The sequence below is a fragment of the Tachypleus tridentatus genome, chromosome 6 (assembly GCF_004210375.1).
Source record: "Tachypleus tridentatus isolate NWPU-2018 chromosome 6, ASM421037v1, whole genome shotgun sequence".
Classification (NCBI taxonomy): domain Eukaryota; kingdom Metazoa; phylum Arthropoda; class Merostomata; order Xiphosura; family Limulidae; genus Tachypleus; species Tachypleus tridentatus.
The window spans coordinates 132,020,782-132,042,801 of record NC_134830.1 but is presented as its reverse complement, the minus strand read 5'-3'; the positions used below and the strand labels follow the sequence as shown (position 1 = coordinate 132,042,801).

Here is a 22,020-nt window from a genome sequence, read left to right as displayed (position 1 = left end):
GCATGTTAATAAATAGTTAAGACGTGGTTACTAGAGCATGTTAATAATCGGTTGTACGAAATTGATGTTTAAATAATATTCTCCCTTTTTAAAGTAAATCTTCTAAAAAAACATATGATACAAAATTTAATGTGTTTTTCGAGATTTTAATATAATATATCTTATAAGATCATGTTTCACTTAAAACTCTTTAACAAATCGTCAAAATATTTAATATTTGTTGATAACTTATCAATGTGTTTAAAATACGGAAATAAATCATGAAGCTAAGTAGGGTTTAACACAGTATTCATTAAGCCATGAAAATAATGCTGAGGCCCCGCATAGCCAAATGGTCAGGGAACTCGACCCGTAATCTGAAGGTCGCGGGTTCGAATTCCCGTAACACCAAACATGTTCATTCTTTTAGCCGTAGGGGCGTTATAACGTGACGGTCAATCCAACTATTCGTTGATAAAAGAGTAACCCAAGAGTTGGCGGTTGGTGGTGATGACTAGCTGCCTCCCCTATATTCTTACACTGCTAAATTAGGGAAGAATAGCGCAGATAACCCTCGTGTAGTTTTGCGCGAAAATTCAAAACAAACAAACGAAAACAATAGTACTGACAAGTTGCTAATAAATAATTAAGACACTTAAATAGTGCTCAGTATTTGTTAATAGCTCATTAATTCATTTCAATAGTGTTTAATAATCGTTAATAAAATCAACAAACCAGTTAAACAATGCTCGATAGTAATTACTCAACTATTTATATAGCTCTCAATATTTGTTACTAACTTAATAAGATATTTAAATATTGCTCAGTAGTCGTTACTAAATCTCAAATCATTCATATAGCACTAAATATTCATTGATAAATTAAGCCATTTAACTTGTGCTCAACCGTCGTTAATAAATCGTCAGTCTGTTTAAATTTTTTTTTTAATTCCTTAATAAATCATTAATTGTATTGCAAACCTTCTATTCAAACAGACCTCAAGAGTTGGCGGTCGTAGCTTTGACTACCTGCTTCCCTCTAGGCCTTCAGCTCAAAATGACGAACAGCTGTGTTTAGATAGGCCTTGTATAGCTTTAAGAGAATTATTACACTACTACTGTGTAATTCCCTGTAAACCGGCATTAGTTCTAACCACTCTTCAGTTTCTTGTCGTTGAAAAGTTGGTTGCTTGGTTGATACTTGTTTCTAAATAGATAGTTAAGGTATATACACCTGAGAAGTGTTATTTAGTGCAAATTTCCTGCTTTCTGGTGTTAAGTAAGTTTAGAATCATCTATTTTCATTTTTCTGTAAAACGTTAAACTAGATACAAATAAAACTATTTTTTTATATTATATAACGTTTCTTTCATAAACGCCATGTGCAGTGAAACAAGGAGTTATTTTACTTAATACATGATTTTAGAGCTTGAGGATTTTGGTATGGTCATTTGACATTTGTACCTGTGTTTTTTTGTGCAAGCGTAAGGCTTAACGGGCTTGGCCATGCACGTGAGTGAGGGTCTGCTGCTGTTCGAGCATTGACGGCAGAAATATTATCACGATTTCTGTGATATCTCGTCGTATTCCAGCTTACTTGCTGGATCCTGGTAATATGCGAAAGCCTCATAGGCACAACATATAATGGTTGACGTATTTTTACATCCTTATTTACTCTCACTTATAAGTTCTTACTACTCTTACTAGTTCTCCATTCTTATGAATGATAAATATAGTTAATTACACTAAAGTAAATAAATAATAAACAAATTAATTAAAGGGTATAAATAATTGGATGAATCTAATTTTAATTTTGACATGTAATAACCTAAACATAAGTGATAAAAATCTATTTCGCATCGAAACAATTGTTTCTCAACTAACTGATGATCCTAACAGTGTCTTGACCACTACTATTTCTGATTATTCTTGGTATTTTACGAGAGGCTTCATCAGCACTGTATATAGCCGATATGTTGTTTTGTTAGCATGTTGTTAGATATCCTTATTCACTTTCACTGGTAAGTTGTATTTATTATTATTTCTAATTTCAGGTGAAACCATATAGTTATACAGATCGAATTATTACTTCTATCTAACCATTACAATTGAAATAGGGGTGCAGATGCAGTTTAGTTAAGGGCTTGAAAGATAGTAACAGAATACAATAACTTTCACGTATTGATCTGAGTAGTTCTAAAACTAAATATTTTGGAGACCCACTCATCTATTTCAGGGTTAGCTACAACCACGAGGTGTTCCCTCCTCTCTGTTTATCTGTTTATTATACCAATCTCTTTAACGTAGAGTGAAATTCTTAATATTTATTTAAAGATTTCCATCCTCCCATGAGATTACTAAATCAATAGTAACAATTAACTAGAAGTCAGAGTTAGCACATATAGATACATATATGTGTGTGCAAATAATCGTTTTGTTGTTAGCAGCGCAATCGTACAACGAATCGACATCGTATCGGTTCCTCAACTCTACTTTATCCAGGTTCACAAGTTTTAATGTATTTTAAATAGTTTTTAATTTACGTTTATATATTAATCACGAGTAGCAGATCACGTGCTTCAGTAATGAAGAAAATCACTTTTCAAGTTGAGTATTCTTCTTCGAGAAACAAGCTCACAGAATTTATTACAGTTGTCATGGTACAAAGTAAATAATTAAACAATCACAAAGTAATATAAATATGGGTTTGTTTGTTTTCTTATAGCAAAGCCACATCGGACTATCTGCTGAGTCCATCAAGGGAACAAACCCCTGATTTTAGCGTTGTAAATCCGTAGACTTATATATTATTATATCATATAATATATCATATAACACATGAGAGTCCAATATAGTACAGCTTTCTTTGCCTAGATTTTTTCTTAAGCAAGTTATTCAGTTTTAAGAAATAAAGATGGCGGTGTCTGAAGTTAAAAGTGAACAAAAGCAGAGCCTAAAAGCTGATCCGCAATACAGCTTAAGGATATAAAAAGTTCACTTCACTATGAAAGTTAGTTCAGCTTTAAGTTGGATGTATTACTTACCCTTCAACTTTGTATCATGAACATATTATTTAACATTCCAATATTTACGTCCACCGCTGGTACAGCGGTAAGTCTACGGATTTACAAAGCTAAAATTACGGCTTCGATTCTCCTTGGTGGACTCAGCAAATAGTCCGATGTGGCTTTGCTATAAGAAAACAAACAAACCCATATTTACATCACTTTGTAATTGTTTAATTATTCACTTTGTACCACGACTTTGGAATACCAATATTATTTTATTTGCATTAGGTTGTGTGTATTATCCACCCATCCATGAGTTTTTATTAATTAATATTATAAATAATAAGTTAGGTTATACGTGTTATTCACCTATCCATTCACCTGTACCATATACTTTCAGTAAGTTATCATGTTTTATGTGTGTATTTTCTGAGAACAAATCCACATCAGGCTATCTGCTGAGAACACCGAGGGAAATCGAACGCCTCATTTTCGCGTTATAAATCCGTAGACTTACCACTGTACCAGCGGGGGTCTATTTTCTGTGAGATTTACTTATCCAAGAACTTTTAATAAGTAAAAACATCGTTTCAAATACACTCCTTACCATTTTAATAATCAATTTAAATATTTAAAAAGTAAAATTGTTATTGTATTTATTCCTGCGGTGAAAACGTGAAGTGAATTTGGCCACCCAAACAAGTTATGTTTGTTTTAGTACGAAATTTGATTATTTACTGAAATTTTCTTGAAATTTACCAAAATCAAGAAATGTGATAAATAAACATTTATTTTATTGCATTTTATCGTAATAAAAACTTAAAAACAAAGTCTTACAAGAGTATTCCTTGTTTTCATGATTATTGAAAAACACGTTTAAAAATCAAAAGCACGTGGTCTTCATTATTCTGTTTTAAAACAATAGCAGATTAAGTAAGAGGCCATATTTGAATACCATGAGGCCCGGCATGGCCAAGCGTGTTAAGGCGTTCGACTCGTAATCCGAGGGTCGTGGGTTCGAATTCCGGTCGCACCAAACATGCTCGCCCTTTCAGCCGTGGGGGCGTTATATTGTGACGGTCAATCCCACTATTCGTTGGTAAAAGAGTAGCCCAAGAGCTGGTGGTGGGTGGTGATGACTAGCTGCCTTCCCTCTAGTCTTACACTGCTAAATTAGTGACGGCTAGCACAGATAGCCCTCGAGTAGCTTTGTGCGAAATTCAAAACAAACAAACAATTGAATACCACGTGGTTTAACAGTCAGTACCTCTTCTAGAACATTTAATAGCCGTGAAGAAGTTAATACAAAACTTGAAGTATTTAATTTCAACACGTGGGAATTGCGTGTGGATTAACTATATATTAAATAGGTACCTGAATACGTTAGGTGAGGACTGTAGTTTTGAAATAGTTGTTGCCCTTTGTATCTTCATGAAAGTGGAATATTTAAACAACAGAACACAAATGAAGTATGTCACATGCCCTAATTGTAGAATATGCCATCAATCATATCACACATCTAAAACTTTAGAGTGAATTGTCTCTCAACACATATTACATGGTTGACGACTGTGATGTTTGTTCTTCTCGTACACTTTGAATGAAGTAAGAAACACTACACTGCACGGTCTTTCTCTCAGAGCACCAATCAGAAGACGACAAGTCCCCTCCTCCCACTGCCTGATGCAACTGTTTCATATAGGCCTACTCGTACTCTTATTGGTGGAAAAAGCTTTTACTTAATAATATATTAACAATCGATCTGGCTATCTATTACCTGTCTTGATATACCCTAGCAACGCTGGGTGACAGCTAACCCTGCTTGAATGACAGGGTACGTACTTTTTGTGGTATGATCTAAATTTTGACACTTGTAAACCGTTGACAAATTATACCATCAGAAAACTGCATGATGTGGAACTATAACCAACTCGTTTTACTTCTAGTTTAGATTTCGTCCTTGGTTCAGTGAAACGTACCAATTCTGAAGAGGACAAACTAAGTAAGTTATCTTCGAAGTTCACTGGGGTTCCCGCGTCTTCACCTTGAGCTACGAGCCTGCAGAATAAGAGCGCTGCCGCCAAAATCCTGGTGTAATCACCAGAACGTACGACTCACGGCCAAATCCACACACACATGTTCTTTGTCGGATCGAAAGGTTTCACGCCCTAACTGCTATTTTGCGTTAAGCTAATAAGTGACGTTCCTACTTAGAACCTGAAAAAACTGTTGAAAAGAACAATAGAATAGCATTCACAAATGTTAGAGTTTACTATAGACGTTCATTGTGGCCGTTGAGAAAAATTTAGTCCCTGAGGTTTTTAGGGCTTGTTTTTAGTCTTTGTCTGATTTTGGACGGCGCAAAAAATGTCTGACATAGCCGCTAATCGAGAACCACAGTTAGCAGAGGAGGACTTCAGTTTCCCTTCAACTGTCTCGCCAGGTAGAGGCCAAGATACTGAGAGTAACGGTGCAAGTAACGCGTCTGCCGAGATAACAACGGACGAACTATCCGAAGAAGAATATTATAAACCTATCAAAAGACTGTGTATGATTGAACTGAGACCGGCTCCGAACCCTAACAAACCGCTCAACTCCTTCTTTATCAAAGATATTTTGAATCACAAATCAAGTGTTCGACAATCCTCCAGCTTTCCCGAAAGGTCTATTGTACGTCCTTGGGACTCACACACGTCAGACGCCGCCAGACATCGGCCGAGATCGGCGGATGAAGATTCTCGGTCCGAAAAGTCGGAAAGTGATACCCCCGAAAGTCCCTCTGGTGTCACTTGCCTCTCAGCCTCACCACTAGATGCGCTCTTTGAGATGACAAGTAAAGCATTTGAAGGGCTAGAAGCCGATGGAAAGTCAGGTGAGTATAAAGACACCAGTAACATTAATATAAATAAATCTAAAATTTATTTTTTAGGTTTTCTGCAAATTTTCCAAACGTTGAATTATTGATTGAAACACTTGTACTTCTACTACGCAAAAAACAACAACAACAACAAATGTTTGATGAAGACATGACAACAAAGTGTTGAATCTAAATGTTGAAAACTTTATAACAAGAAACAATTCTAAACGAAGAATAAATGTAGCCTACGTTAGGTAAAAAAACCTCAGTGACATGCGTGTTGATGTTTGGTGAAATAAGTAACTGGTTTAGTATTTGTCTTCTACAACAATCTTTTTGATATAGCAGGAGCAGCATAGCATTCTCCTGTACAGATTCACTTGAAGCGAATAAATATTTTACAAGTTAAAATATTAGCTTCTTGTCTTTTATATCAACCAAATTTTAGGAAGGATTGTCTTCTTACGTTAATTTAATTACTCTGTTTTTGATACAGAACTCATCACGTCGCTCTGACAACAACAGCTCGTGATCTGAGAGCGTTATAAATACAAATATTGCACTTTGAAATGGCACAATTCAATATTGGTGAAAAATAAATATGTTTGTTGTTCACGTCCTATTTATCTCAACTTGGCCCAAATAATTTAATTTTTTTCCAGTACGTCATACACATAATCCCAACAGTCAGAAGTTTTTAATTAACAAAGATACCAGAAAACTCATTGTCGGCTTTCTTGTTAAACAAAGAATCAATAAAACCTTGACAATAAAAAAGAAATTATATCTAATGAATATCTTCCCTTTCATATATTATATTATTTTTCTGATTGTAATGTTTTAGGTTTAGCCTTTGAGGCATGCTCTATTAATATGAATATTATTATAGAGATCACGTATTTTTTACTTGACTCCGGTGTATCACATTGGGTTTCTTGGGCCTATACGCTTGGGCTTAACACCTGCACTAAATATTCTATAGAGTTTATGGCGTATTTTTAGTTTCGAATTTAAAATATTTTGTACACCTTTATCTATGTTATCTATTCGAGGACTTCCTTGATCATTTGTTATACGGAGCATTGTTCTTTAGCCCTTAAGTACAGATAGCTCTAGCATTTGTTAAGTATTAGGTTGTCGCTTATAAAAAAGGCTTATATCCTTGTCATTGCTTGAGAATTTAGCTACATTTGTTTAAACATAACCGAATAATAAAATGACATTTTCGACGATTTTACTTTTCGTGAATATCTCACTTCTTAACGAGCCTTATGATTTCCACTTCTTCATGACCTTGTTCGGAGTCAAGACTTTAAAACTGATTCTAGAGATCATCCAAATAACAGCATTTTTCTTGGTTGTGTTTTACTTTGCTTCAGGTCAAGTGAATCTTAACCTCTTTCTGAAGACAACTGCACGCGGCTCTCAACTAACGTTCACTTTCTATCGTTTTACATATGTGGGGGAAGGGATGTGCATCCCAGTTTTTACCATAAACAAAACACGAGCTGCCACATCTTGCAGAGTAAGAGCAAAAGCAGAAAACAAACGCAATGTATTGAACTTATTGAACGACCAACGGTTCTGTTTCTCGATATAGTGTGAATGAACATGCACCGTACGATATTGTGTGAATGAACATACACCGTAATACTAACTTACTTCAACATATGTTGTTCATCATCATGATAAACATGTGAAGTAGAGTAACATGTACTTTTATCTACGAAACATGTCCCACGAACATAAATGAACCACACTATAAGAATCTTAGCGACGCCCATGCATGCCAATACAAGATGAAATGAAACACTTAAGACGAGCAAAATTTCGAAGATGAACTAGTGACATTTCAACACTAACAAGTGTTTAAAGATGAAATCATGACGCTATACAGGGGCAAGTGTTTAAAGATGAAATCATGACGCTATACAGGTGCAACTGTTTAAAGATGAAATCATGACGCTGTACAGGGGCAAGTGTTTAAAGATGAAATCATGACGCTATACAGGTGCAACTGTTTAAAGATGAAATCATGACGCTGTACAGGGGCAAGTGTTTAAAGATGAAATCATGACGCTATACAGGTGCAACTGTTTAAAGATGAAATCATGACGCTGTATAGGGGCAAGTGTTTAAAGATAAAATCATGACGCTGTACAGGGGCAAGTGTTTAAAGATGAAATGAAGACACTCTACACAAACAAGTGTTTGAAGGTGAAATTAAAACACTCTACACAAACAAGTGTTTGAAGGTGAAATTGAAACACTCTACACAAACAAGTGTTTCACGGTGAAATTAAGACACTCTACACAAACAAGTGTTTCAAGATGAAGTAACAATGCTCAACAAGAGCAACTGTTATAGTTTGTGAAAATTCTTCAATAAATCGAGAATTTTCTTTGATATACTTGTCGTTATGTTTAGATAGTGTCTTCTATGTTCCTGGCAGTCACGAATATATATCACGGAATACAATGCCTAGATTGATGAAACATAATTATTACTAGATGTTAGGTCCGATATGCATCACATTAAGACAGCTAATCGTTCTAGTTTACTTTACTGGTCTCTAGTCCTAAGAATGAGTGTATTAAAGCATTTCTGCCGGCGATACCTTTCGGTCATTACTTAAACATCAAATCAGGTTGATTTAATTCACAGCAGATAAAATCATAAAGTTAACGCACTGTTTAGATCATTCAGACACAGGATATGACATCGTATGGTGTATGATCCGTTATTTGTTATAAATGGAATACTACACCACAGTAAGACTGGTGATTATTGTAATCACACCCTAACTTTTTGTGACATACATTCTACATATACAATGCTGGAACCTTATTTTTTATCGTTAGTAAGACTACGACCAAAATTATTAGTAGTCTCAGTATAATGTTATATCAAACATTTTGTATGTGTTCTGTTAAACTGAGGACATTTCTGTACCCTTTAGAACAAGAAGGTATTTGTACTTAATGAGTTAGTAAACATTTATATTTAAACAGTTACAGAAATCCCATAAACATTTGTATTTAAACATTTAGCAAAGCCCCAATAAGTGTTTGTACTTAAAGAGTTACAAAGTTCCTAAAACGTAAAAAATAAGGAAAATTACAAAAACGTGTTTTTAGTTAGAGTTACGAAGTTACAGAAAACTTTTGTGCTTAGAAAGTTAGAAGAGTCACAAAAGGTTTCTACACTTAAATGCTGAACAAAGTTACAAAAAAAAGTTTGTACTTAACGAATCCACGAGAGTATTTAGACACCAAATGAACACGTGTCTCCATCTGTACAGTAAACTGGAGTATTTACGCGTTTAGAGGGCTGTTTGGGTTTATAACGGCTTTCAGAGAGGTTTTATGAAGAAGCAGCGTAAGTTGTTAATGTTGACCACGTGGTAAACAGACCAATTTCTGCTTCTTTATTTGTTAATTGGTGTTTTGATCAGAGGAGAGAGTGAAAATTGTGTATGACTGACATTTACGATTATTGTTCTTTGAATTTGGGAGGTAAGATCAATGGAAGTTCTAGTCTACTCTGAAAACTATGTTGTTAAATTTCGTGAGCTATTTTGATGTTTAAATAAGGACTACAGTTCTTGTTTCTTTGTTCTTTGAGCACCGCGAGAAGCCACTCGAGGACTGTTTGCGCTAGGAGTCCCCAGTTTTAAAGTGATAGACTAGAAGGTTGATAGCTAGTCAACAAGACTCATTGTAAACTCTTAGCCAATAGATAAAGGGATTGACCGTCGCTTTATAACGCTCCCACGGCTGAAAGGGCGAGGATCTTTGGTGACGGGATTCAAACTCTAACCTACATTCCTGAAATATTATGCTTTTAAAGTGATTAGTTGAATCATAATTTCAGTCAAGACTGCTTTAGAAAGACCTTCGTGTGTGTATAGAATCGTCTGATTATTTTAGGCTTAAAGTAAATATTAATAGTTAAAACATTAATTTTATATTTAATTATTTAATCTTATTTCGACTACATAAAGTTACTCGATTAATATACAACACGATAATAGCGACGATCATAAAATAGGTTCAATGTTCGTCAATCTTAGACATTTTATTACACTGTCCATTGAATAATGTGCCTGATGTTGTTGGATACTCTAAATAGGTATTTACAATGTACCATCAGTTGGCTCGTTCAGAGAACTCTGAAAAGTATAAAATCTCTAAATTTGTGCAGTCAAAACGATTGTTCTCCGTATGTCTGCAGAGGAAATAATAGTTCCTTAAAGACCCGTGGTATATCTGTAGACTTACAACGCTTGAATCTGGGTTTCGATACCCGTGGTGAGCAGAGTACAGATAACCCATTATGTTGCTTTGTGCTTAGCTTCAAACAAACCAAACCAAAAAAAAAGTATTAAAGATCCATGGTCTATCCTTGCTCAAACTTCCCTATATAACATGATCTATCCTTGCTCAAACTTCCCTCTATAGCAGGATCTATCTTTGCTCAAACTTCCCTATATAACATGATCTAGCCCTGCTCAAACTTCCCTATATAACATGATCTAGCCCTGCTCAAACTTCCCTACATGGCATGATCTATCCTTGCTCAAACTTCCATATATAGCATGATCTATGCTTGCTCAAACTTCCTTCAATACGATTGTAAATGGAGCTAGAATGAAGTAAATTATCTGAACACATTAGGCTTAAAACGAGGAGTTATATACACCTTTTGGACGTGAAGTACGCGTATAATGGGACTCTGCACGTAATTGTCTCTTACTAAGAGTCCAAATCACAAATATAAATTACAATATAAGGGCATAAACAAGTGAGTGTGAAAAGCGATTTTGAGTGGTTCGGCCTGGTCGCAATTACAAGATTCCAGTTTAAATGTCTGAACGGAAAAACAAAGTGTGAAAGCTGTAGAAATAATGTTATCACTGGATACTATACCTCAACACATCATAACGTTACTACCGGATACCACGTATTAAAATACCTGAATATTCCCACTAAGTTCTATACCTTAACAAACTTTGTTTTATGCTGTAAACTATATATTAAAACACTTGAGTGTTACATGTAGTGACTATACCTTAACAAACTTTGTTTTATGCTGTAAAGTATATATTAAAACACTTGAGTGTTACATGTAGTGACTATACCTTAACAAACTTTGTTTTATGCTGTAAACTATATATTAAAACACTTGAGTGTTACATGTAGTGACTATACCTTAACAAACTCTACATTTGTAAGTCACCGCCTGATACTAAACTTTAGTGTGTTTAATTAAGCACAAAGTTACACAATGGCTATCTTTGCTTTAACATTACAAGTACCAAAACCCTTTTTTAGTGTTATAAGAATTTAATCTTACCAATGCGCAACTGGAAGGTTCTATAACATTAGCGTATATATTAGAACACTTGTATTTTATCACAGGTTACTATGTTTCAACTGCTTTAATAAAACAGAAAGAATTCAGTTTACAGAAACTGACAAAAATCCGATACAATACAATCAGTATTTTTCAGTGTCACAAACTCAGTTAACATATTTTTTTCAAATACACGTTTCCTTTCTCACGTAGTTTATATACTCTTTTCTTATTTTATTTCATTGTTTCTCATAATTACAAAACAATAAAATCAATGTACACGTAAAAAGTATATTTTTATACGGATTTTTATTTCAACGTCATATTGTTTCTTCAAAAAAGTGTTTTATTGAAATAACCTCTGTTTGGGCTGTGTTTTGCTGAAGAGGTGTTTATAGCCATTGATGAAATCATATGGACAACAATACTTTCTGTTAAAATCTATTTATAGCCATTGATGAAATCATATGGACAACAATACTTTCTGTTAAAAACTATTTATAGCCATTGATGAAATCATATGGACAACAATACTTTCTGTTAAAATCTATTTATAGCCATTGATGAAATCACATGGACAACAATACTTTCTGTTAAAATCTATTTATAGCCATTGATGAAATCACATGGACAAGAATACTTTCTGTTAAAAACTATTTATAGCCATTGATGAAATCATATGGACAACAATACTTTCTGTTAAAATCTATTTATAGCCATTGATGAAATCACATGGACAACAATACTTTCTGTTAAAATCTATTTATAGCCATTGATGAAATCACATGGACAACAATACTTTCTGTTAAAAACTATTTATAGCCATTGATGAAATCATATGGACAACAATACTTTCTGTTAAAATCTATTTATAGCCATTGATGAAATCACATGGACAACAATACTTTCTGTTAAAATCTATTTATAGCCATTGATGAAATCACATGGACAACAATACTTTCTGTTAAAATCTATTTATAGCCATTGATGAAATCACATGGACAAGAATACTTTCTGTTAAAATCTATTTATAGCCATTGATGAAATCACATGGACAACAATACTTTCTGTTAAAATCTATTTATAGCCATTGATGAAATCACATGGACAAGAATACTTTCTGTTAAAAACTATTTATAGCCATTGATGAAATCATATGGACAACAATACTTTCTGTTAAAATCTATTTATAGCCATTGATGAAATCACATGGACAACAATACTTTCTGTTAAAATCTATTTATAGCCATTGATGAAATCACATGGACAACAATACTTTCTGTTAAAATCTATTTATAGCCATTGATGAAATCACATGGACAAGAATACTTTCTGTTAAAATCTATTTATAGCCATTGATGAAATCACACGGACAAGAATACTTTCTGTTAAAAACAATTTATAGCCATTGATGAAATCACATGGACAAGAATACTTTCTGTTAAAATCTATTTATAGCCATTGATGAAATCACATGGACAAGAATACTTTCTGTTAAAACTATTTATAGCCATTGATGAAATCATATGGACAACAATACTTTCTGTTAAAATCTATTTATAGCCATTGATGAAATCACATGGACAACAATACTTTCTGTTAAAATCTATTTATAGCCATTGATGAAATCACATGGACAAGAATACTTTCTGTTAAAAACTATTTATAGCCATTGATGAAATCATATGGACAACAATACTTTCTGTTAAAATCTATTTATAGCCATTGATGAAATCACATGGACAACAATACTTTCTGTTAAAATCTATTTATAGCCATTGATGAAATCACATGGACAACAATACTTTCTGTTAAAATCTATTTATAGCCATTGATGAAATCACATGGACAAGAATACTTTCTGTTAAAATCTATTTATAGCCATTGATGAAATCACATGGACAAGAATACTTTCTGTTAAAATCTATTTATAGCCATTGATGAAATCACATGGACAAGAATACTTTCTGTTAAAAACTATTTATAGCCATTGATGAAATCACATGGACAACAATACTTTCTGTTAAAATCTATTTATAGCCATTGATGAAATCACATGGACAACAATACTTTCTGTTAAAATCTATTTATAGCCATTGATGAAATCACACGGACAAGAATACTTTCTGTTAAAAACAATTTATAGCCATTGATGAAATCACATGGACAAGAATACTTTCTGTTAAAATCTATTCATAGCCATTGATGAAATTACATGGACAAGAATACTTTCTGTTAAAAACTATTTATAGCCATTGATGAAATCATATGGACAACAATACTTTCTGTTAAAATCTATTTATAGCCATTGTTGAAATCACATGGACAAGAATACTTTCTGTTAAAAACTATTTATAGCCATTGATGAAATCATATGGACAACAATACTTTCTGTTAAAATCTATTTATAGCCATTGATGAAATCACATGGACAAGAATACTTTCTGTTAAAAACTATTTATAGCCATTGATGAAATCACACGGACAAGAATACTTTCTGTTAAAATCTATTTATAGCCATTGATGAAATCATATGGACAAGAATACTTTCTGTTAAAATCTATTTATAGCCATTGATGAAATGACAATTTATAGCCATTGATGAAATCACATGGACAAGAATACTTTCTGTTAAAAACTATTTATAGCCATTGATGAAATCACATGGACAAGAATACTTTCTGTTAAAAACTATTTATAGCCATTGATGAAATCACATGGACAAGAGTGCTTTCTGTTAAAAACTATTTATGGCCATTGATGAAATCATATGTACAAGAATACTTTTTGTTAAAAACTATTTGTAGTCATTGATAAAATTACATAGGTAGCGACACTTTTCGTTGAAAAATATTTATAATCATTGGTGAGGTCGTTTGGAGAACAACACTTTCTGTTGAAAACCGTATAAATTAAAATGGTTGTAGATGCATTACACGTGTCTTTTGCTACTCTGTCCAAATTATAAACTGATCGTACAATTAACTTTCATGAATAAAAATACGTCCCAAGTAATCATATATCTATCATAATACACATATTCCCTAGTATTCGTATATATAGGGAATATACCGTAGAAGCGAGTACGTAAATTAGCTAAGCATTCCTTTAGTATTATATATACATATATGTATCGTAATATTCGCACATTTATAAAATATAAAGCAATATACACAAATATATGTCTACTCACAAATTTTTTCCCTCTGCGAATATTTAAAATTAATTTAAGAGTGTAAACTTTCTCAATGATGGTTTTTACCAAACTCTAAAAAACGAAGCACATCTACCTATAAGTGATACCATTGTAGACTTTTCCTAAATAGTGAAACCGCAGTTATAAAATATTGCTTTGTCCAAAGCAACCGCTCTGTTTGTCAATCTTAAAATATAAAATTCAGTTTTATTGCTATTACATCGAATGATTTCTATATAAGTAACAGAAACAAGAATATTTATCAAGCCTGTTCTCATTTATAAATACCATACTAACGGAACCAAAGGTCAATATACACCCACCATTCTATCCTTTTCATGATTATATTAGCTTAACTTAGTATATTTTTCTAATTCTTATAACCTGTTAGTTGTTTAACATAGTTGTGTTTCTTACGATCAATAAGTTGTTTAAGGCTTTTCTCTCTCTCTGAATCTTTGCATTAATACATTTTTTATTCTTAAGACCAAAGTTGTTTACTCTTGTGCAAGAAACATTCAACAAATAAATAACTGACCTGCAGGAACAAAAAATGAATCTAAACTATCAACTGGCCTGCTACATTCAATCAGACATTTATGGACTCATATAACGTAACATCAATCAACTTAATAGTGAGAACAAGGAAATGAAGGTCCCTCCTTGTCAACCTGAAGATGACCTAGGAAGGTCGAAACATTGTTCTCTGCTTATCAATAAAAATGTTAATATCCATACCAGCCGTTCTGAGATACATTCAAAAGTCTATTAATGTTTTATCATAATATTCAAGAAAAAAATTCAGTGAAGACTTTTAAAGATAACTTTTGTTGTTTAAATTTACAATGAATAAAAGTGTATATAAAATAAAACAATAGAAATATATCACCCTTCTTCTAATGTTTGTTTCATAGTGAAGCAGTAAAAACTAAAGTATAAATAACATTTAAACAAACCAATAAATGCATGTGTATCGCACTCTATAAAATTTATGTTCCAGGTTTCTTGGTGCCCTAGGAACTATGTTCTCCATCACTGGTGGTACTCGGTCTCATTGTACAATATGTGTCTAACATCACAATTTCCACTGAGACAAAGTTCTGCGAAGAACTCCCAGTTTAATTATGCGTATATTACATCACAAGCCTAGACAAACTTTCCACAAACCCTAATTTTCGTGGATCTTGGCTTCCAAGGCCAAAAATCCATTGATTCTGCGTGTAAGAGGAATGCAGTCAAATAGTATTACTGTGGTTTCACCTTTTCTGTCATTTTTATTGGGAAAATGGAAGATGATTTCGGAATGAACTAAAAAAATCTGTAAATGTGTGCAATCTTATTTAACCTCAAATATTTTGTTTATTAACTTGTCAGTTTCTTTATAATGGCTTCTTTCGATAAGAGGTCTCTCTGATCCATACATACTCTTCATTTTGCGGATGAGAGAATTACTTACCATCACTGACATATGTCATGGTGGGCATTCTACAATAGCTGACCACACTAACATAGGTAATGGTGGGTATTTTACACTAATTAGAAACATTGATATATGTCATACTGGACATACTACACTAGCTAACATCACTTACAGACGCTGTAATGGGTATTTTAAACATGTAATAGTAGACATTCTACGTTAGATAATAACAGTGATATATGTATGTAATTGTTGGCATTTTAAAATTGTTAACAACATTAAAGTATGCCATGGTAGACATTTTAAACTAAGATACAACAGCGACTAATGTTACTGTAGACACTATATACAATAATAGTTATTCATAACACTGACATATGTTATGATGGACATACGTCTCTAGATAAAAACGCTGACATATGTCATAATAGACAGTATAAGCTAGTTAAAACATTGCAGAATATTGTGTCGGACATTTTAAATCATTATGGTACTACAATATATCTAGTGTTGTATAACAATACTTATAGTAGTATTATATACAGTGATGTATAACAGTTATGGTACTACTATACACTTAGCGATGTATAACAGTTATGGTACTACTATACACTTAGCGATGTATAACAGTAGTTATGGTGCTACTATATACTTAGCGATGTATAACAGTTATGGTACTACTATACACTTAGCGATGTATAACAATAGTAGTACCATTACTACTGTTGTACAACACTAATGGTACTACTGTATATTTAGGGATATATGTAGTAAATATAGTTAGATTATAAACTTAGTTATGTGTACAGTAGTAATATATTCATTGACGTTTATAGTAGTTACTATATACCTAGTAATGTCTATAGTAAATGTCAGTGGATTGTACGTTTAATAATGTCTACAGTAGTCATAGTGTGACTCTACACTCAGTGATAGATACACTACTTATAGTATGACTTCAATCAGTGATAGATACACTACTTATAGTATGACTTCAATCAGTGATAGATACTCTATGTCTAGTTGGACAGTATACTTACTAATATATATAGTGAGTGATTTTAGTTGTATTGTGTAATGAATGGTCGATAAAGTAGTTTTCCTAGTTTCATAAACTTCGTGTATGTTCATAAAAATCAATATTTCTTTTTAAATCTGTTAACTAATGATTTAAATTAATGTTATAATTCATGAAGTATTTAGGACTACAACACAATTGAATAACAGCCTTCCTGATATTTAAATAAGTTTTGTGAAATTAAATTTCTTTTTTCCTCTTCAACATTAACGGTTGATGAAATACATATTTTTATCATCAACTGTGGCTTTTACATGAGAAACAACTTAATTTCTGTAATCCAGTTTTATATAGCTCTAAGAATGAGCAAGTTTTATGAATGGAATAGGACTGCGACACTAAAAAACTGAACATGAAAACAAATAGAAGTGAAGACATGTGTTTTAGGACGGAAATAAACAAATGAAGATTGACTTAGAATAGGAATAAACAAATTAATATAACCATAAATGTAGACGAGCATGCGTTTTAGAGTAGGAATGAATTGAAAAGAAGCTGTGGTGGGCAGCGTAGAGATAGCCCATTGTGTAGCTTTGTGCTTAATTTCAAACATACAAATACACAAATGAAATCGTTTCGTGAGACAAAAACGCATCTTAAGATGTCATCGCTTAGTAATCTCGGTAGAAAAGTAATACTTTTTAATTTTTCGGTTTTCTCTCTTTCAGTGAACACACGGTTAAACGTTTAAGAGAATATATCCCATCATAAATATCAACTGTTGACAGGTTCTCTCCTCTAACAATATATTGCTCAGTATGGGCTACTGGTGTCAAGAATTATATTTATTCATATCCTGGTTTAAAAAAAACACCTAAATCTTTAAGTGTTTTCTTTAATTAAAGCTAGAAACGTATTTTATAGTACGTGGTCGTTTCTAATTAGTAACTCCAGCCTAGTTCATATGCTACACAAGGAACAAACTGCTTGTCATATTGATCTTATTAATAGACTATATCACAATGATCCTTCTGAATTATCTACAGCTTATTGAAAATAATACCTATTTAGGCGTAAAAATAGTAATTATTTATAATAATAAAGGAAATAATAATATTTTAATATTTATGAGTCTGTTTTATATTTCGCCCAAAGCTATACGAGCACTACCTGCGCTAGCCTTTCTTAATTTCGCAGTGTAAGACTAGAGGAAAGGCAGCTAGTCATCACCATCCACTGCCAACTCTTGGGCTACTCTTTTACCAACGAATAGTGGGATTGACTGTCACATTATAACGCCCTCACGACCGAAAGGGCGAGCATATTTGGTGTGACGGGGATTCGAACCCGCGACCCTCGGATTACGAGTCGAGTACCTTAACTACCTGGCCATGCCGGGCTCATATTTATAAGTCACTGCACATTTGCAAAAAAAAAAAAAAGTTACTATAAGTCACTGTGAATACTTTTCGTTAGTCTTAGTACAGAGTAATTAGAAAGTTTCAGAGTAGTAATAGAAATAATAAAATAATAATAATTTTGAAATAAAGTATATACTTTTGAACATAAATTCATATATATTCATAAGAATTACAAATTATGTTACTTTTTACCGTCATAACGGTCGCATGAGTCATTTTGTAGTTCCCCGCTGGGACAGCAATAAATCTTCTGGTTTGAATGAAACACTAAAATTAGGGATTTGATTACCCTCAATGGACTCAGCAGAAAGTCCGGTGTGGCTTTGCTACAAAAAACACACGCACTGAAAAAGTTATTATGTCCTTATCTCACTACATTAAGTAAGAATCGTTTAAAGTTTCTACTGATTGAAATCATAAACAAAATTTACCACTGATGTAACTAGGTTTAATACTAGGTTAAATAAAACTAGTTACTTGTTAACGTTAATGAGGAAAACTAAACACTTTTTACAATAGCCATGAATTGCTGTTTTATCACACGTTAATGAGATAACTAAACAGTTTTTACAATAATCATTAATCACTAGATAAAGAAAGCTGATCAGACCTTGTCGCTGTTTTATCACACTCCAGTCAGAATAACTAAACTATATTTAAAAATAAATAACAGTTACTGCAATATGTATAGGTAATAAAGCGTATAACTTCATCGGTGTAAAGCTCGACACAGAGCTAGTTAATTCCCCGAAAAGGGAATTGTATTTATATCAAATCAAAATTAAATCGCACATCGTGAACCGTTGATAAGACATTCAGTTCCAGGTCAGATAAAAGACTCGGTATTGTTTGTGGGTTTGTAAAACTGTAGTATATAAATCATTATTTGTAATAACCGTTATTATAAATTGCATTATTGTTTGTATATTAAAATATATTTGTATTAAGAAAGTAAACCACATGTATCAACCTTGTTAACAAATATCATAAATTTGAAAAGTTGATACATGTCGACATTTCATTAATTTCCGAAGTTAATTTATCAGTTAACTTTATTTTAGGCTGTTTCAAAGTGTAATACGTAAGAACAAAAATAAAACTTATATTAAATAAATGATTAATGGAAAACAAGCGTGCTAGAAGAATAATGATAATTATTTATTAAATAAACTTCACAATTTTTTTAGATTTTCTAATTCCACAAACTTTGTTTTATTTTTAATGAGATCTTAATATGATAGTTATAGTGAAATAAGATCAGTAATATATGTATTATTTAATTACTGGAATTTTAAAATACCGTTGGTGGATAATAAAAAGTGGTTCCTCTTAAAAATGTCGTTAGTTTGTTGTATCTTTGATGAGAGAGGAAATAAAATACGTAAAACTCGAGGAGATCATTTCAAAAATGATCTCAGATCCTAATTTTAACATTAACATTTTGTGGGCTACTTGGAACAAGATCTAATAAACTATAACGGGTGCACAACACCTTTCATAAGAATATCTGACAAAAATCATGAAAAAGTTAAGGTATTTATGAAAGCCAGTGTTAAAATTAGGATTTCAGATTATTTTTAAACAGATATCCTCGAGTGCGTCCTAGAAACATATAGTTTTTACATATTTTTCTGTACTTTAATAAACAGTATTACAAATTAACAACATTTTCAAGTGGAGCTACTTTTTTGCCCACTCCTGTATACGTATCAGGGAATTGAAACAGATGTTGATTACATTATATGTACATATAATTATTTAAGCATGCTTGTCTTCATAATTAGTGTGCAAGGCTGCGAATCAAAAGGTTCTAATTTTTGACACAGCGATATTCCGATGAACAACTACACACTATTAGCTGTAGACACCTCATAAAACTACAGCCAATTCTGCTACTAGATTTAAAGTATCCGCATTATAGGTGATAGGTGCTACTGACGTGTTTTACCTCTTTTGGTTAACGGTTCTAGAATATCGATGGCTATGCCTGAACTTTGGGTCTAGTCCGTGCTTTGTGTAAGGTGTTACTCCAGTTGAAAATACGAGATTCATATAGCTAAACCACTGTAACATAAGTTAAATTAAATAAGCAAATTATATTTAATCCAAAACGAAATAAACGCAGAAACGTTTACATTCTTTTGAAAATCGTTATTCATGGATTGTATCTGTTTCGACCTGTCAGGTTTTCATCGGCCCGATACGTCCTCCAAAACTTCCGAAACAGATGCAATCCATTAACAAGTATAGCCGCCTTTGTGTAAACCTTTCTCAATAAAGAACATATAAACTTTAAATAAATTACGTTAAGTAGCCCTCAGATATATTGCCATTGTGTTAAATGATCTTTAGATCTAGTGCCATGATGTCAGGTGACCGTTAAATAAAGTACCATTATGTTAAGTGATCTGTAGATGTAGTACCCTGATGTCAAGTGGCCGTTTAGATATAGTACCATTATGGCAAGTGATTTGTAGATACAGTACCATGAAGTCAGGTGACCGTTAGATATAGTACCATTGTGTTAAGTGATCTTTAGATATAGTACCATGAAGCCAGGTGACCTTTAAATATAGTACCATTATGTTAAGTGATCTGTAGATATGGTACCCTGATGTCAAGTGGCCGGTTAGATATAGTACCATTATGGCAAGTGATTTTTAGATACAGTACCACTATTTTAGGTGGCATGTAGATATAGCACCATGAAGTTATGTGTCTGTTAGACATAGTACCATTATGTTAAGTGATCTTTAAATATAGTATCATGAAGTCAGGTGATCTAAGGGACTTTCGAGACAGCCAGAGGTGCTCAGTCTTTTGTTTCTATTCAAATCTACTCGCTTAATAAAGGTTTGGTTTTAATGGGAATGAATGAAAATAATACACTGTGTATGTGTGATACATACCGAAATATTAGTGGTTAATTTAGCATTGATGTGTTTGATTGTTAAATGATTAGATGGGCATTACAAGCTGTACAAAGTTATATTAAATTAACATTACTTGGTGTCGTGATGTCCAGGGAATTCTGTGAGACGATACAACAGGAAGAGAAAAGCCAAGGAAAGGCTGACTATGTGGTACTTGGATGGATACTGAGACCAAATGGATACTGTGGTGGATTCGCGAGTTTCAAGATTAAGAATTTACAGGTGTTGAAGTATAGTGGAAAGTGGATAACTGGAACATTGGTTTATATTAACTTCTTGACTTAAACATTAGCTGAACTTTAAGCTTTAATTTTTGCTTTTAACTTATGGCGAATTTTACCTTTTCAAAGGATCTAACAATTGAATGCTAATAATTTTGCTGTGGGGAAAACGGAAGTACTCCGAGAACACACACTTTCACAGACAGGGCACCGAATAAAATACCCTGACCGTGCCTGGTGAGGTCGGTAGGGAGGGAAAAACATGGTTACTACATAGAAACATGTAAACAACTATACCGAAGATTAAGTTAGGTGATTGCTAGTTATAGGTACCATTAAATTAGGTGACTGTTACGTATGGTGCCTTTAATTTGGATGATTCTTAAATGCAGTATCATTAAGTTACGTGACAGTTAAGTATAGTACCATTGGATTAGATGACTGTTAGATTATATTTAAGTTAAATTACCTTTAGATATAGTACCATTAGGATAAGTGTTCGTTATAAATACCACCACCATTAAATTAGAAGACTATTAGATATAGTGTCATTAAGTTACCAATTGTTTAGATTTAGTTTACTTGGGAGTATTGTGACATTTATTACTTTAA

General features: G+C 32.8%; 2 protein-coding genes across 3 annotated transcripts in view; one reads left to right on the top strand and one right to left on the bottom strand.

Annotated features, from left to right (window-relative positions):
- The window catches only part of LOC143253681 (uncharacterized), a 53,140-nt gene extending 48,533 nt beyond the window's left edge, over positions 1-4,607 (bottom strand). For both annotated transcript variants that reach the window (XM_076507929.1, XM_076507927.1), the window contains exon 1: positions 4,361-4,607. The gene's annotated coding sequence lies outside the window, so the exon portion shown is untranslated. The remainder of the gene's footprint in view (positions 1-4,360) is intronic.
- A 746-nt stretch (positions 4,608-5,353) lies between these two features.
- Positions 5,354-22,020, top strand: part of LOC143253680 (transcription factor LBX2-like) — an 87,536-nt gene continuing 70,869 nt past the window's right edge. Inside the window, exon 1 of the mRNA XM_076507926.1 lies at positions 5,354-5,858. Coding sequence (XP_076364041.1) covers positions 5,354-5,858 — 505 coding nt within the window. The remainder of the gene's footprint in view (positions 5,859-22,020) is intronic.